This window comes from Oryzias latipes, chromosome 7 (genome assembly GCF_002234675.1).
Source record: "Oryzias latipes chromosome 7, ASM223467v1".
In the NCBI taxonomy this organism is placed as follows: domain Eukaryota; kingdom Metazoa; phylum Chordata; class Actinopteri; order Beloniformes; family Adrianichthyidae; genus Oryzias; species Oryzias latipes.
This window is the reverse complement of record NC_019865.2, coordinates 22,786,320-22,800,325: the sequence shown is the minus strand read 5'-3', so window position 1 is coordinate 22,800,325 and position 14,006 is coordinate 22,786,320. Positions and strand designations below refer to the sequence as shown.

General features: G+C 42.7%; 1 protein-coding gene across 2 annotated transcripts in view; it reads right to left on the bottom strand.

Moving 5' to 3' along the window:
- LOC101158766 (plexin-A2) overlaps positions 1 to 14,006 on the bottom strand; it is a 248,635-nt gene that overhangs the window by 199,394 nt on the left and 35,235 nt on the right. For both annotated transcript variants that reach the window (XM_020704870.2, XM_004070981.4), the window contains exons 2-3: positions 12,529 to 13,859; positions 5,052 to 5,234 (exon numbers count right to left, since the gene is read on the bottom strand). In XM_020704870.2, the coding sequence (XP_020560529.1) occupies positions 5,052 to 5,234; positions 12,529 to 13,859 (1,514 nt within the window). The remainder of the gene's footprint in view (positions 1 to 5,051; positions 5,235 to 12,528; positions 13,860 to 14,006) is intronic.

Here is a 14,006-nt window from a genome sequence, read left to right as displayed (position 1 = left end):
GATAAACCAGATTCCTATTAACTTACCCTTAGTCATATGCACCTGTACGGAAGGTTGATGTGTACAGGTGCTGAGGGTTTTAGGGGTTGTTCGGGCCCATGGAGGGTCGTAGAGGGGAGCAGGTGCATCTAATGCTGTGTTCACATCATACTCGGAAACGCGCTTTCAAGCGACCGCTTCCAATAAAAAACCTATGTTAACACATATGCGTGTTTCAGGCTTCCATGTTCAAAAATCTCATGTTCACGCATCACCACATAGGTTTCTACAACCATATTTGGGCTCTACATCCATCAAATGCGTGTTGCAAGTTAAACCAGGTCGAACTTTGACTCAGATTTTAAGGGTCATTTGGGTAGCGTCTTTTTCGAAACACGGAACTGACAACTGTTACAAAATCATTCAGGAGAAAATAATGATTGCAGTTTGTGTCCGGCCGGAATTTTGTAACACCAAATATACTCGGAATAGAGCAGTGACTGAAAAAGCTTGAAACAAGATTCACAAGATTTTCACTGCTTTGACATTTCACACCAAGCTTCTTCTAACTGTGAGTACATGTGCTAGTATTGGGTGGCGACAGACCTTTGGAAACATCATACACTGAAAGTGCATTCAAACGTTTGTTTGTTTGTTTAGCGGGTTCTTGAACGTGCCACATACTTTGATCTTTGTAGGGAGAACAAGTGTGTCTTGCAGTTCCCTAGCATGACATTGTCATGCTAGCATGACATTGTCACGCTATGGTAAGTCTATCCTGAAGGGTTCGTAAGGACTATGGAAATTGTATGCACTTATGATGTACATGCGATGCTGTTGTAACACATCGCGCGCCCTAATGCCTCACCCTAGTTGTTAGTAAAGTGCGCATACTGGCTCCTTACTGACCTGCACAAATGGGAGTAGCAAGTGATACAAATGTGCCTATAGGAGGTCTACACAAACTGCACTCTGATTGTCCAATAAATTTCCTTTTTTCTAACCGTCTGGCTGCACACAAACACTCATCACTTCAACTGGCTTCTTGCACGGGGGGGTGGTTAAAAATGAAAAATCTGAACATCATGTATCTCACCTACTTCATTTTTACACACCCTTACTTCCTCGCAGCATGCTTCACTTCGTGCCCTGTATGGGTTCACCCATTTTGCGCCCGCATACAGCTGTGTGTACCGGCAAGGGCAGTTGTGAATAAGCCTTTTTATGTAAAACGTTACAGTCCTTTTATGTTCAAGAGATTGTTGGATTGTTGGAGAATGAAATCCTTTTTTTTTTATGTTGCGAGGTCCTGGACTGTTGGTGGAGATTTCTCCAGCCCTTGCTCCCTACAACAAACACTGCCTCCAAGGGTGCGACCTAAAGACCCCTGAATCGACTCCTGGAGGTCTCATGACACAAATATACTGAACTGCAAGGAAAACAAGAGCAGAACCCCTTCATATGGTGTCGTTGGGAACATCCAAAACACACACAAGGGCCTTTGATCCTGGATCACACAGTCAAATGTAATCACTTCATGCTGTGTACACATCAAACCGGGACTAAAAGAGCTGTTGCATTGAATGCAGCTCACAAGTGTAATGTTATTGTTTCTTTGGGTCGATCTAACCACATGTCCAATCTCCTTACCCTATGTCTGCTTGTCCCCCACCCCCCTTAGCTCCTCTTCCTCTATCAATCCCCCACACAGGTCTGCCATAGACTGCGAGATCCGCCTGCACCATCCCTCATGCTTCGCCATGCTCCAGCAAAGCCCAGGAAACAGCAGAGTATATACAGGAGCCAGTCTACAGGGAGAGCGCGGGGGAGGTGGAGGGGAGGGATGCGCAATTCAATGGAGAAGTGGGAAATGGAAGGATGAGGAGGGGGCAACTTCGGGAAGGGAGCCAATCCAATTACAAGCTGCACCGCAGTCCTGGTTTCTTTGGTGACTCTAAATTCACATTTCAGTAGTTTCTTTCTCCCCCTCACACGTCTTCCAACTCCTTCGCCGTTCCCGCCGTGGCTCACACACACAGACACCCCTACAGCAGGCATTCCTGCCCACCCCTCCATTTCTCCCATCTGTCTATCATCTTTGCAGTAAAGAGCTGACAGTATAGTGCAGTGTCACTTAAAATGCTTCAAAGCTTGGCAGCCAAACGGTGTCGTTCCTGGATCGACAGGAAGCCCGACGCATCCCAGCGAATGTATCCTCTTTCTGCAGAGGAGTTGCAAACATGGTTGGGTCACCTGATCCGTCTGCCCTGCCTCTGACACTGGAGAGCGTGAATGGAATAAGGCATACCCTACACCGAGGACGCAGTGGGCAAATACTTCATAAGAAATTTCTCTTCTTCCCCGCCTTTAATTGTGGTTGTTCTCCCATGTTAGGGAAACAGTCAGAGCTTGTAATTGTCCTTCTCCTGCAGTATGCAAAAGACTTGACTATTGTCCCTCTGTCTTTTTTGGGCAAATCTTTTCAACCACAATGGATTCAGTCAAGCACAATCCAGCTCCAACAGTATGATCACATTTCCAACATTGAAATTGAAACGTTTCTTAAAGCCATTGAAAGTTATGCTTTAAATTGATGATTTATTTTACCCAAACCTTTGAAAATGCGTGTAATCTGAGGATTCTAGCATATGTTTACCAGCTACCTGGTAGTGGTTGGATGGTAGTTGATGATGAATTAAAGAGGTGACACATGCACGTTCTGCAGGTGCTAGTTCTATTCTGCTGTGGAACTTGCTGCTTTTGTCTCCTCTGACATCCTTGTTGGTTTCCCCCTCTTGTTTGGGGTTACTGTGGTTACCGTCACGGCCCTGTGAGAAGCCAGTCTAGGTAAACACGCACATCTACACACATATATATATATACACACACACACACACACACACACACACATTCTGCATGGATTGCATGGATTCTGACGTTGGGGGGTTGGCAGCCCAGCCGCAGACCGAAACGTGGCGAACAGAAGAAGCAAGGAGATAAAAATGGTGTGTAAAGAAAAATTTAAAAAGAGCGGCAAACCCTCCCTTTGTGTCTCATTTCCTTGAGCTTCCCAGAAGAGAAGAGTTTTTCCAACAGGAAATTGCATCATGAATGTTACCCTCCACCACTAGCAGCCCGAAGGGTGAAAACATAAATAATAAATGACCTAAGACCAAACAAATGTGGATAAACATCTTTCAGACAAAGAACATGGCATTATGGGATATATGTATTCTTGATGCACCATCTATTGGCTTAAAGCATATAGAACTGCACTGCTTTGATTGATATCAACCACTGACTGTGCTTCAAATGACTCAGGAAAGGCTCAGAACCGAATGGAAACCAGAGTTCTCATCTCTGAACTCAGAACATGTGCCTATTGTCCTCATTGTGTTATCCTATCAGTGCTATTTCATCTAATACCCTTTTTCCCGTGGCTGGGGTGTGAAATCTATCATTATGAGCTGGCCGGGAGCCCCTTTGCCCTCTGAGGCTGCTGCAGTCTCTCACTACAGCAACTACTGTCCCTATGCCTTATGTAGGGACCAGTAGAAAGGTAACAAAGTTCAAATGTAGAGTTATAAGAACTCACTCAACCAATAGCTTGTTAAGTCCATTTTGGTGGGCAAGGTATCGCTGGAACAGCTACACCCCTAGGCGTTTAATGGATCTACAAGATAGTAGGGAATTCTACCTCTTAGTACAACGTAAAGCCCATTTTCAGTCTATAAAACCTAACAGACTTGATGTTCAGATCGTACATCACTTCTGTAGAACAGCAGACTATTAAAGTTGAGTCGTGGCATTTGTACTTAAAGTCTTCTTATCTTGAATTGCATGGCCACTTCTCAAAGTCCGTATGATGAAACGATTCAGTAGACGTCTGGACGCCATGACTCAACTTTAAGACTGTGTCACTCGGATGATCGAGAGCCTACATTGACATACCAGTTCGTATAGAGTTAAAAAAAGACTTTGGAAAGGAGGCTAACAGACCACAAAGCTTTCAGACTTTCATTTTGTACATTCTTTCACAGCAAATATTTGGTTATACAACAGTAATGTACAATGTAACTTACTGTGTTAAAACTCAATGTACTCTATGTTTAATCATCCATACATCTCTGTGCGCCTTCATCACACCAAACTCAGAAATGCAAGACAATTTTTGGGCTCTACGTACAATTGTACCATTGAACGCCCGATGAAAGTTAGACTAGGTGAACCATGATCAACCAGGTACTTGAATTTGGTAGTGACATATGGGCAGCATCCTTTTCAAAACACGGAAGTTCCAACTGAAAATTGATCATGGAGAAGGAATTAATAACTGTGATTTTTGCCCAGCTAAAATTCTATAACACCAAGTCTTTTATATATCAGAATAGAGAGAGAATAGACATTTTGCACCAAATCTCTTCTAAATGTGAGTACATGCACTAGTATCAGGTAGCCACAATCCAGTGTGAACACTATGTCGTAAAATCACATTCAAGAATGCCTGTTTATCGAAATCTTAAACGTGCATCACATGCCCGGTGTGTACATAGCATCAGACATCTACTGTATGTTTTGGACCATGATTTGACCTTTAGGTCTGGCAGCTCTTAAGTCTGCAGAACGTGTGGATATAAAGCCAACGATTTGACCATGTCATAAAGGATCCAACAAGCTGGAATAGGTGATGCTGCCTGTGAACAAGCTTTAGCAAAACTTCTGGCTGCATCAGTAATTTTTGTGTACCACCAAAATCTACAGAGCCAACTTTCATCCAAACACTAATGACAGCCATGATGCTGTTGGTCAAACATTTGAATGTTCATATTATTAACTTCATTATCTGTTCTGATGATAAAAAAAATGATGAAATTGTCCAACACACCACAATCAGAAATACTAAATGTTCTTTTGTTTAACTGTCCAGATGCCACAGCAACCTTAGAAAGTACCGTGCCTTTATTTTGTTGCATAAATGTGTCCCTAAAGTATACAGATGGAATAAGATAAAGAGCCACTGAATGAAGACTGAAGCAAAGTCCACCGAGACGACAGAAGGAGTTTGTGCTCACCTTCTTCAGACGTCCGCTCTTCGTGCCCACAAAAGCGACGCAGTAGCCATTGTAGACGTAGGAAACCACAGACGTCATACGGTCCCGAGTCTCAGTGAAGAGCGTGTGGCCAGTGACCAGCTGAGAACCGCCGAGCGGCTGGTTGATGTCCAGACCACAGAAGGAGTCATCGATGGGAACCGGCTGCACGCAGAGGGAAAAAAAACGAGAAGAAATGTAAACCAAAGAAAGGAGAAAACAAAAGAGAGTTCAAAAGGAAAAACAAATGTCAGAAAGAGAGTTTGGGAATTAGGTCAGAGATACAATGAGTGTAGAAAACCTTCTCCAGACGCAGCAGACATGTTACAAGATGACAGATGCAAAGACAGTGATGGGCAATGCTGTGGATGACACTTTCAAACCAAAAAAAGAGAGACTGTGGCGAGGAGGAGAGCATTGTGGTTGCTTTCACTTCTAATTCACTCCTACCTAAAAGTCTGTTTTCACAGAAAACTATAAAGTTTGTTCAAAAAATTGTGTGAAATAATGAAATGTAAAGAATTTCACTTCGGATGTAACATCACTGAAGCCTTCCACATATATAGTTTATGTTTTAATTACTTATGTGATAGAAACAGAGTTTGATTCAGGAGTTATCAATAACTGTAAGCCGATAATATCATCTGATTATAAACAAGGCGGGCCGTGGAGACGAAAACATCGGCTCAAGCTCACATCAAAATTCAAGTATAATCAAGCAATAAATGTGGAAAAAAATGAAAGAAGTAAGATGAATTTACATGATTTTACATTAAGTAAGAAAACAAGTAAATTATTCAAAAACATAAATATTTTGATCTATGAATTAACAAAAACAATTAAACAAAAATGATAAAAATGTATCAGGAATTCGCCTCAGAGTTGTGAGCAAAACAGTTTGTGTAAAGTGAGCCTGCCCTCATTTACCATTATCCCGTCATTTCCACTCTCTCCCGCTGGCTTACAGCCCCTCACAACCCCAACTTAACATCAGTGGTGGAACAAAAATGTTGAGCAGGATCGAAGCTGTCCATGTGAACAGTTTAAAGTCCGATTCCAGCTCAGACCAGGAAAACAAAGACATACATGAATCTATTTGTCTACAAGCCTGCCGTAATAGCTTGTACGTAACTGCTCCAAGCCTTTTCCAACTTTATTTTTGCCAAGAACATGTTAAAAACAGCAAACACACAATTTTCATCTGAGTGCATCTTTAATTTATTGATATTTTCTTAGGATGGACTGGCGACCCTTGCAGGGTGCATCTCACCTTCACCTAGAGGCTGGGATTTGCTCCATTTACCTCTGATCCCAAATCGCATCAAGCGGGTTTAGAAAACAAATTGATGGATGAATGGATGGAGTTTGTTCCCACAAATCTGGCACATTTGGGTGCACTTACAATTACATAACAACAAAGCTTACTCTGCAGTAAATACCAAGAACAGGACTTATTGAATTAGATCAGATTACATGCGATGAAGTGGAAAAACAATCGTTTTCTATTCCTGAATTAGGCTCCTTTGTACTATATATGCTATCATCCCATCGTCTGTGCACAACCGCTGAATATTCATGCCCCCTGTCTTTACCATCGACTCATTTCTTCTGGTGTCAGTTCATCTGCTGCATCTGTGGAGCATCCCTGTGTCCTTGTTTATGTCCCTGTCACAGAGGTACTGTACACACAGATGAGTGACACTTCCCACTCTGGGATTCAGATCAGCCTCTCAGCGCACCCCGCGCTTGTAAAGCATTTTCCGCACACATTTCCTACAGCAATAACGCTGACTGTGAATAATCGCATCCGCCACTATAGTCCCGCCCCTCACTTTATGGCACTTCTTTTTATGTCCTCTGCTTAAAATAGCCCAGAGAGCAAAGGAAGTGTTCGGCTGCGGAATTTTAATCAGGCAGAAGGAAGCAAAAAAAAAAAAAACATTGCAAGCTTATTATTGTACATTTTTTTCTAAAGCAATAATGCTAAACTTTTTTATTTCATTTTCTAAACATGTTTTTTATGTGTGGCTGCACAGAATGCATCAGATGGGAGAGCTCGCAGCTATCCCGGGGAACAGCCGTCACATCCAGACTCTTGCCGTTCAAACAGCGAGTCTCTTAAAAATCTTGCAGCTATTCCACATATGGTCCGCCGGGCTCCAGACCATTTGGTTCTGATTAGATCGAGATTGTTCAGATGATGTACGCTTTAGCAAACTTGGCAAACACCCTTAAATCCCACTGGAATCTGTGTGGTTGAGTTTTCTTCTTCACCCCCTCGCAGATTTCCTTTTTGCCTTTTCTTTGTGGCTTGTAGAAAGGAAAGGAAACAGATTTTTTTGAAAAGTAAAAAAAGTTTTGTGATTCATCGAACTCCTTATTGAACAACCTGGCAGGGCTTCATTCTGCTCTCTCTAAAGCAGATAAATTAAGGTAGTTTAGCAAAATTTGGATCTATTTTTTTCAAACTTGGAATAAAGGATGGGTCAGCTGAGATGGCTTACCTCCTATCACAGCTTACCTCTTAAGCGACGTTCACACCGCCCTTGACAACGGGCATCCAAGCAACCACTTTCAAGGAAAGTCTATGTAAATGCTCATATATGTGCATCTTGGCCTTAGGTGTTGAAAACTCGCGCTTTCACGAGTAGCTACGCAAGTTTCTACAACCATTCTCGGGCTCGGGTTGAACGTAAAACCAAGTTTGTTATTTGAAAATTGATCATAGAAGAGACATTAATTGCTATTTGGCTGGAATTCTATAACACCAAGTCTTAGAACAGAGCTGTGAAATAAAAAGCCTAGAGCAAGATACACAAGATTCGTATTTCTACGATATTTCTCATCAAGCCTCTTTCAACTGTAGATGGCGGACATGCACTAGTATTGAGTAGCCACAGTCCTATGTGAACACCATGTGCTAAACGTGCTTTTTTGAGTGTGTAAAATGCCTGTTGTGAACGTAGCGTTAGGGCATATAATTGTAATCAGTGGTTTGCCTTTTCTTCCCTATTTTCCCCACTATAAGGCACACTGAAAAGCCTTAGTTTTTGTCTAAAAACAACAGAGCACCTTACCCAGAGATATGGATTAATTCTGGTAGCATTTACTGATGAAAAGCTCCACGGTGCTCTGTCAAAAACCAGATTTGGTGCTTAGTTGTTAATACGCTTATGCAGCTAACATGTAGCGGTATGGGTCTATTTTTTTATTTTTTTTTTCAGAAGTTACAAACAAGGTTGGGTGTTATAGTAGGTATGTAAACGGTGCTAAAGTAATGTTGGGAGTTAGCGTAGTCACAGTAATGTTTGTTTTAGTGTTATTGGTCTGATTTTTACACGTTACAACCAAGGGTTGGAGTTACAGATATTGTAACTACGCTAACGTGGCTAACATGAAGTGTGTTACAACAAGTTCTATAGTTACTATGAGTGCAGTTAAAAAAGGGTGTACAGGTATTGTCAATACGCTAATGCAGCTAAGATGTAGCGGTGATCTGCTGTGTTGTTGGGGAGTTACAGGTATTGTAAATACGCCAACACTTCTAACATAGCTAACATGTAGCATGTCACAAACAAGTTCTGGAGTTACTTTGAACAGTTAATAAAATCTTACTGAGTGACGGACTTATCTCCGACTATTTTGTCTCATTTATGCGCTTTATAGTTCTGTACGCCTTATTTGTGACATAAGTTCAAAAATAGACAGTTCAGTGACGGTGTGCCCTATAGTGAGGAAAATACAAAAGTTGGCAGGACGATAGCAGAAATGTATATTTAAAAAAGCGCGGCGGTGATAGTCTGGGAGTAGACGCCCTCACAGACAGGCCGGATACAAAAGAATCCCATCATGGCGCTCCTCCACACGTGTGAGTCTCCAGATGGCAGGAGGCTGGACGGATGGGAGATAAATCTTTGATTGGCTGCTGGGTCTGAATCCCTTGGCTCAGCCTCCGTTTCATTTCAGCCTGATCTCGAAGAACGCGCAGGGAAACATCTTCAAAAAAACAGAGAGCTGGGCTTAAAACGAGTTTCAGTGTGCCAGCGACTCACTGGTTGCAAGACACTGAAATGCAAAAAGCACTCCTGCAGACCTAAGAGGGGGTGAGTTAACGGCAAAGCAAACAAATTCCATCTTTGAGGTGCGTGGAACTCGAAATCACATCACAGTGAGAGGATTTTATGATTTGAACACGTGGGCTCTCTTCAAAAACCTCACACAGAGACTCCGAGAACCAGAGACAGGAAGGAAAATGTGTGGATGAGAGCAGCTACACTCCTTAAGGCTGATGATTTCACATCTGCCTGCCAACATCAACATGGCTGGCACATCTGTCTGCTACCTTGCAAGGATTTAAACCTTCCTTCATCAAATATTTTCAAATAATCTACTCTTGATCTTAAAAGCATCATTTATTTTTGTAACCCTATCCCCTCCTATTCTTTATCCTTATTTTTTTGTCCTCCAACGTTTTTTTTTGGTCCCCATCTTTAATACCCCACTCTTTTTTTCTCTTATCTTTCTGGTCCAAAAAAAAACATATATGCCTAAACATTTTATACAAATAAAGTTTAGCCTCAAATACAAAAGGAGTTTATACAATTATACTCCTCATGTGTCCAAAGATTCATAATCCCCTATTAAGGTTAAACTTAAAGTCCTCTTACCGTATTTTCCCGGACTATAAGTCGCTGCGAAGTATAAGTCGCACCAGCCCAAAAATGCATTATAAAGTAGAAAAAAACACAGATAAGTCGCACTGGACTATAAGTCGCATTTTGACGGGAAATTTATTTGACAAAATCTGAGACCAAGATATAATAACTTGCACAAACTCATATGAATAAATCATAGCAGACTGTTTATCTCATAATTTCACAGTAATTCTTTCTCATACTTATTTATTTATTCCTTTCATGAAGCATCATTGGCCAACTAATACTCTGTTTTCATCCTGTATTTGTAGGAACAGTTGTCATTTTTATTGTATTTCTGAATCTATGAAATCATTGGAAAATAGAATAGTATGTTGTTAGCTTTCAAGATCTTACTTTAAAAAAAGTTTGCTGATTCTCTGAGTCACTTAACATACCTCATACATCAAATTGACCCAGGAACATCATCTCTGTTCCTCACAAATGAACATAACAGGAGGGTTAACAATGTATTTATTTCAATTTAGTTCTAATATAAGTAGCTGCGGAGTATAAGTCGCACCCCTTGCCAAACTATGAAAAAAAGGCGACTTATAGTCCGGAAAATACGGTAGCTGTCACACATCTAGGTGTGTAAGATTTGTTCTCCGCATTTGACCCATCCCCTGGGGGAGCGGTGAGCTGCAGACACAACCTAGCTCGGGAACCATTGGGTGGTTTAACCCCCCCAATCCAACCCCTTAATGCTGAGTGTTAAGCAAGAGAGCATTGGGTCCCATTTTTGGAGTCTTTGGTATGAACTCATGAAGTTTCAGTCTCAGGGCGGACACTCTACCACAAGGCCACTGAGCTGGTACTATTGTAACGGTAAAATCTGTCCAACACAAAAACCCTTCAGTTCTTATCTGATCTGCTTGCTCAGCTGCTGGACAGGACAAGTAAAAAAAAAAAAAAAAAGACATAATTTGATGAAGCAAAAGGCAGAGCGCTTTGGTGAAAACCATAAAAGGACAAACACTTGCTGTTCTGTAGAAGGCAGTGGGTGGTAGAGCTTTACAGGTAGCAGCTGGCAACCTTCAATGCACACGCCAATGACTGGGGGGGCTCTTCTGGGAAACTGGAACTTTTTTTTTTCTAATTCGAGCTCCAACCGTTAATGAGGCTCCCAACCGCTGTCATCGCGATGCACCGCTGGCTCCTTTTCACGCCCCCCTCCCCTCTGCTTTCTTCAACATCTTCCCCTGCCTTCTCGGTGGAGCTAATAAAGCCCAACAGACAGCTCCGGATCATGTCTCCCTGCTCCTGACAATCACCTCCAAAATGGTACAAGTGCCGAATTGACTGATTTTAATAAGAGCGGTCTGGCAGATTAGCAACAAAAGAAGCTAATCAGTGGCACTCATCACCCTAAGGGACGGAGATGTCTTGAGGTCCCACTCCACAGAGTGTGCACTCTCACCAAGCCTTTCTGATGCACAGACCAATGTGCAAGTCATCCACTTAGGCAGTCATTAATTTTTAATAATCCTTAGCTACCATTCACAGTTGCATAATGAAAGCACAAAGGAACAGCGACCACCAGGGAACGAGGTGAATCAAGACACATAACTCTACTTTGACAACACGTGGCAGATACACTGACTTTTAACAGGATAATTGGGTATTTTAACAGAAATAAAAATGGTGTGGGGTCTAAAGTTGAGAGATGAAAGACAGTGGGGAGTACAGACACGTCAACTCTCCCCAAAACTTTTCTTTTTTTTTTAACAGACATTTAATTACTAGTGTTTAACTCTAAACTAAAGCCAATTAAAGCCCCTTCTCTGCAGTAGACTCAGAATTTTGGTGATGCTTAGATGGGTAATTAATAGGGATGTAAAGGATAACAGATCAATACAGCACTGACAGTAACAGTAGTATTGGTTCAAAACAAATTATTGTTAGTAAAAAGGTATAAAACTGACTGGGATGTAAATAATTGGCTTTGTCTTTGCCTCTTTATGTACATGTGATGCAAGCAAAAAGACATTACTTAGATAAAGGTGAACCACAGAGAGGGATGTGTACTGTAAGCCCTTCCACAGTTGTTGGCGGTAACAAGCTATTTGAACCATCTTAAGTCTGAGTGGTGAAAAAAGGCTTTTAAAAGGCTTTTTAGCACTAAATTGTACCTATTTAAGAATAGAAATTGGACTGAGTCGTATTGCCGAAAGGCTAATTGAATCTTTTATGTATCAATTCATTGACTATGTATTGAGGAGCGTATCATATAATGTGAGAGGAAAAGATCTACATCCCTACTGATTATATCTACTAAAATAGCAAGTCATACAAGTGCACACACATGTATGCACTTTACGATCTAGAGCAGGGTGTTATTTGGGAACTGCTCATGGAGAATACTTTCTTTTTGATGGCTGTGAAAAAAAAACCTGCCTAATTTCTGGAGTGTCTGCTGCTGACACACGAGTGCGAGCGCTTAACCTTGGATATCAGGAACTTGACAGTGTTACATAAAAATAGAGTGGATGCAATAATATACAGTTCAAAACATTTCCAGGTGATTGCTGTTTATGTCATTAGAGCGTGCAGTCCAAGTGCTGGGTGCTCTGGTATGTTTAGGTTAAGTGGGAAAAATTGCACCATGTTTGACACGTAACCTGCAGATGTTCAACCTCTAGACCATTTGGGATTTCATCTTGAACTAATTATCACATCATGGTAAAGCTGTCCTTCAGTTGTTTGTCGTGACAGAAATGCAAAGAGGTTGAATGTCCTAGAAAGTGAGAATGTGCTTTTCTTACCGCTTTGGTACAGTGCACATCTTTCCCGAGGAGCCAGTTGAGCTCCAGGTTTCCCTCCCCCTGGTAGCAGGACTGCAAGCGCTCCTTAATTCTTGCGTTGATTTCCCGGATGGTGAAGACACAGAGTGCTGAGTCATCTGGCGGTCGGTGGAACTGCTTTTGGCCCTTGGAGAAGACGGTGAATAGTACGTCATCTTGGGCGCTGATACCTAGAGAGCTGGCGAGAATGCGGCCTGGCTTGCCGAGGTATGCGGCCTGCAGGAGCCGATATTCAACGCCGTTCTTCACGCAGCCGATGGGCAGTGAGACGTAGGAGTGGAACTTCCGATCGTCCTTGCAGAGGCGAACGATGCGAGAGGTGTAGAAGAGGTCGTTGTTGGATCCACTGGATGACATGCTGTTCTCTGGGATCTCTGGTTGGACAGTCAGGAAGTAAACAAAGTTCCCGCTTGCAAAGCCGTAAACATAGTAGATGTCAAAGTGGGAGACCAGGGCCAGCGTGTCAGACGGGATCTTGATGAGGGACGAGACAAAGTCTGTATGCATTTCATAGTCAAGCATGGCGGAGGATTCCGGATCCCGCGGTAACTTTCGACTGGAAATAGTGGGGAAGTAGTCCTGTTTACCATCAACCGCCGTACCAATGAAGAGAGTGCCATCTTGGCCCTGTGAAGGCACGATGACCCCATACATGGTCCCTGTTTGGTTGACACTTGAGAGGTAGTGCTCCTTTTTGTGGGAGGGCTCCACAAGGATGAAGAGGTCGTCCAGCCGCAGGAGTTTGCAGACTCCCTGGTAGAGGCTGCCGCAGGCCAGCAGCCGATTCTGAGAATAATCGATCAGAAGAAGCTTGTTAACGTTGCTGGTCGAAACAAGGGGCTCAGAGCATGGCTGGACAATCAGAGGAGGGTAGCAGGCCTTGTTGTCATCCTCGGGGCCTGTGTCATGGGAAACAAGGAGGGTCAAGTTTCCTGACAACTTGTAAACCCGGTTGACTGCTCCGATGTACAGAGAACCGGTGGTTTGGTGAACCGTGAGGTGGTTAAAAACCCAGTCCCGTCTTTCAGGGTGGAAGCTGGTGAAGGTCTGCCCACTTGATTCGGCTGGGACTGCTAGAAGCCAGAGTCCCAGCAGAGCGGCTGTTGCACCATATGTACGATAGGGTGATGATGTTGTGCGTGCAGCCCACTGGCCCTCCATTTTTGACAGACCTGCAAGGAAACTGCTTAGTAAGCAGGGAGAACGAACGTGAGGAAGAGTAGAGGTGAGTGCCTTTTTCTTCTCGAGGGCTAACTTGCAGGCCGAGGTTTCGCAGAAGTTTTCACATGTTTCTGGAAAAAAGAAGAAGAAATAAACTGAGTTAGATATCGCATAACTTCACACACACAAGGACCCACAAGGGCAGACGGAAAGGCTTATTGTAACAGTTTAAATTCAACAGAGCAAAGGACTTTGGAGTAAGTGGGAGTAGAGATTAA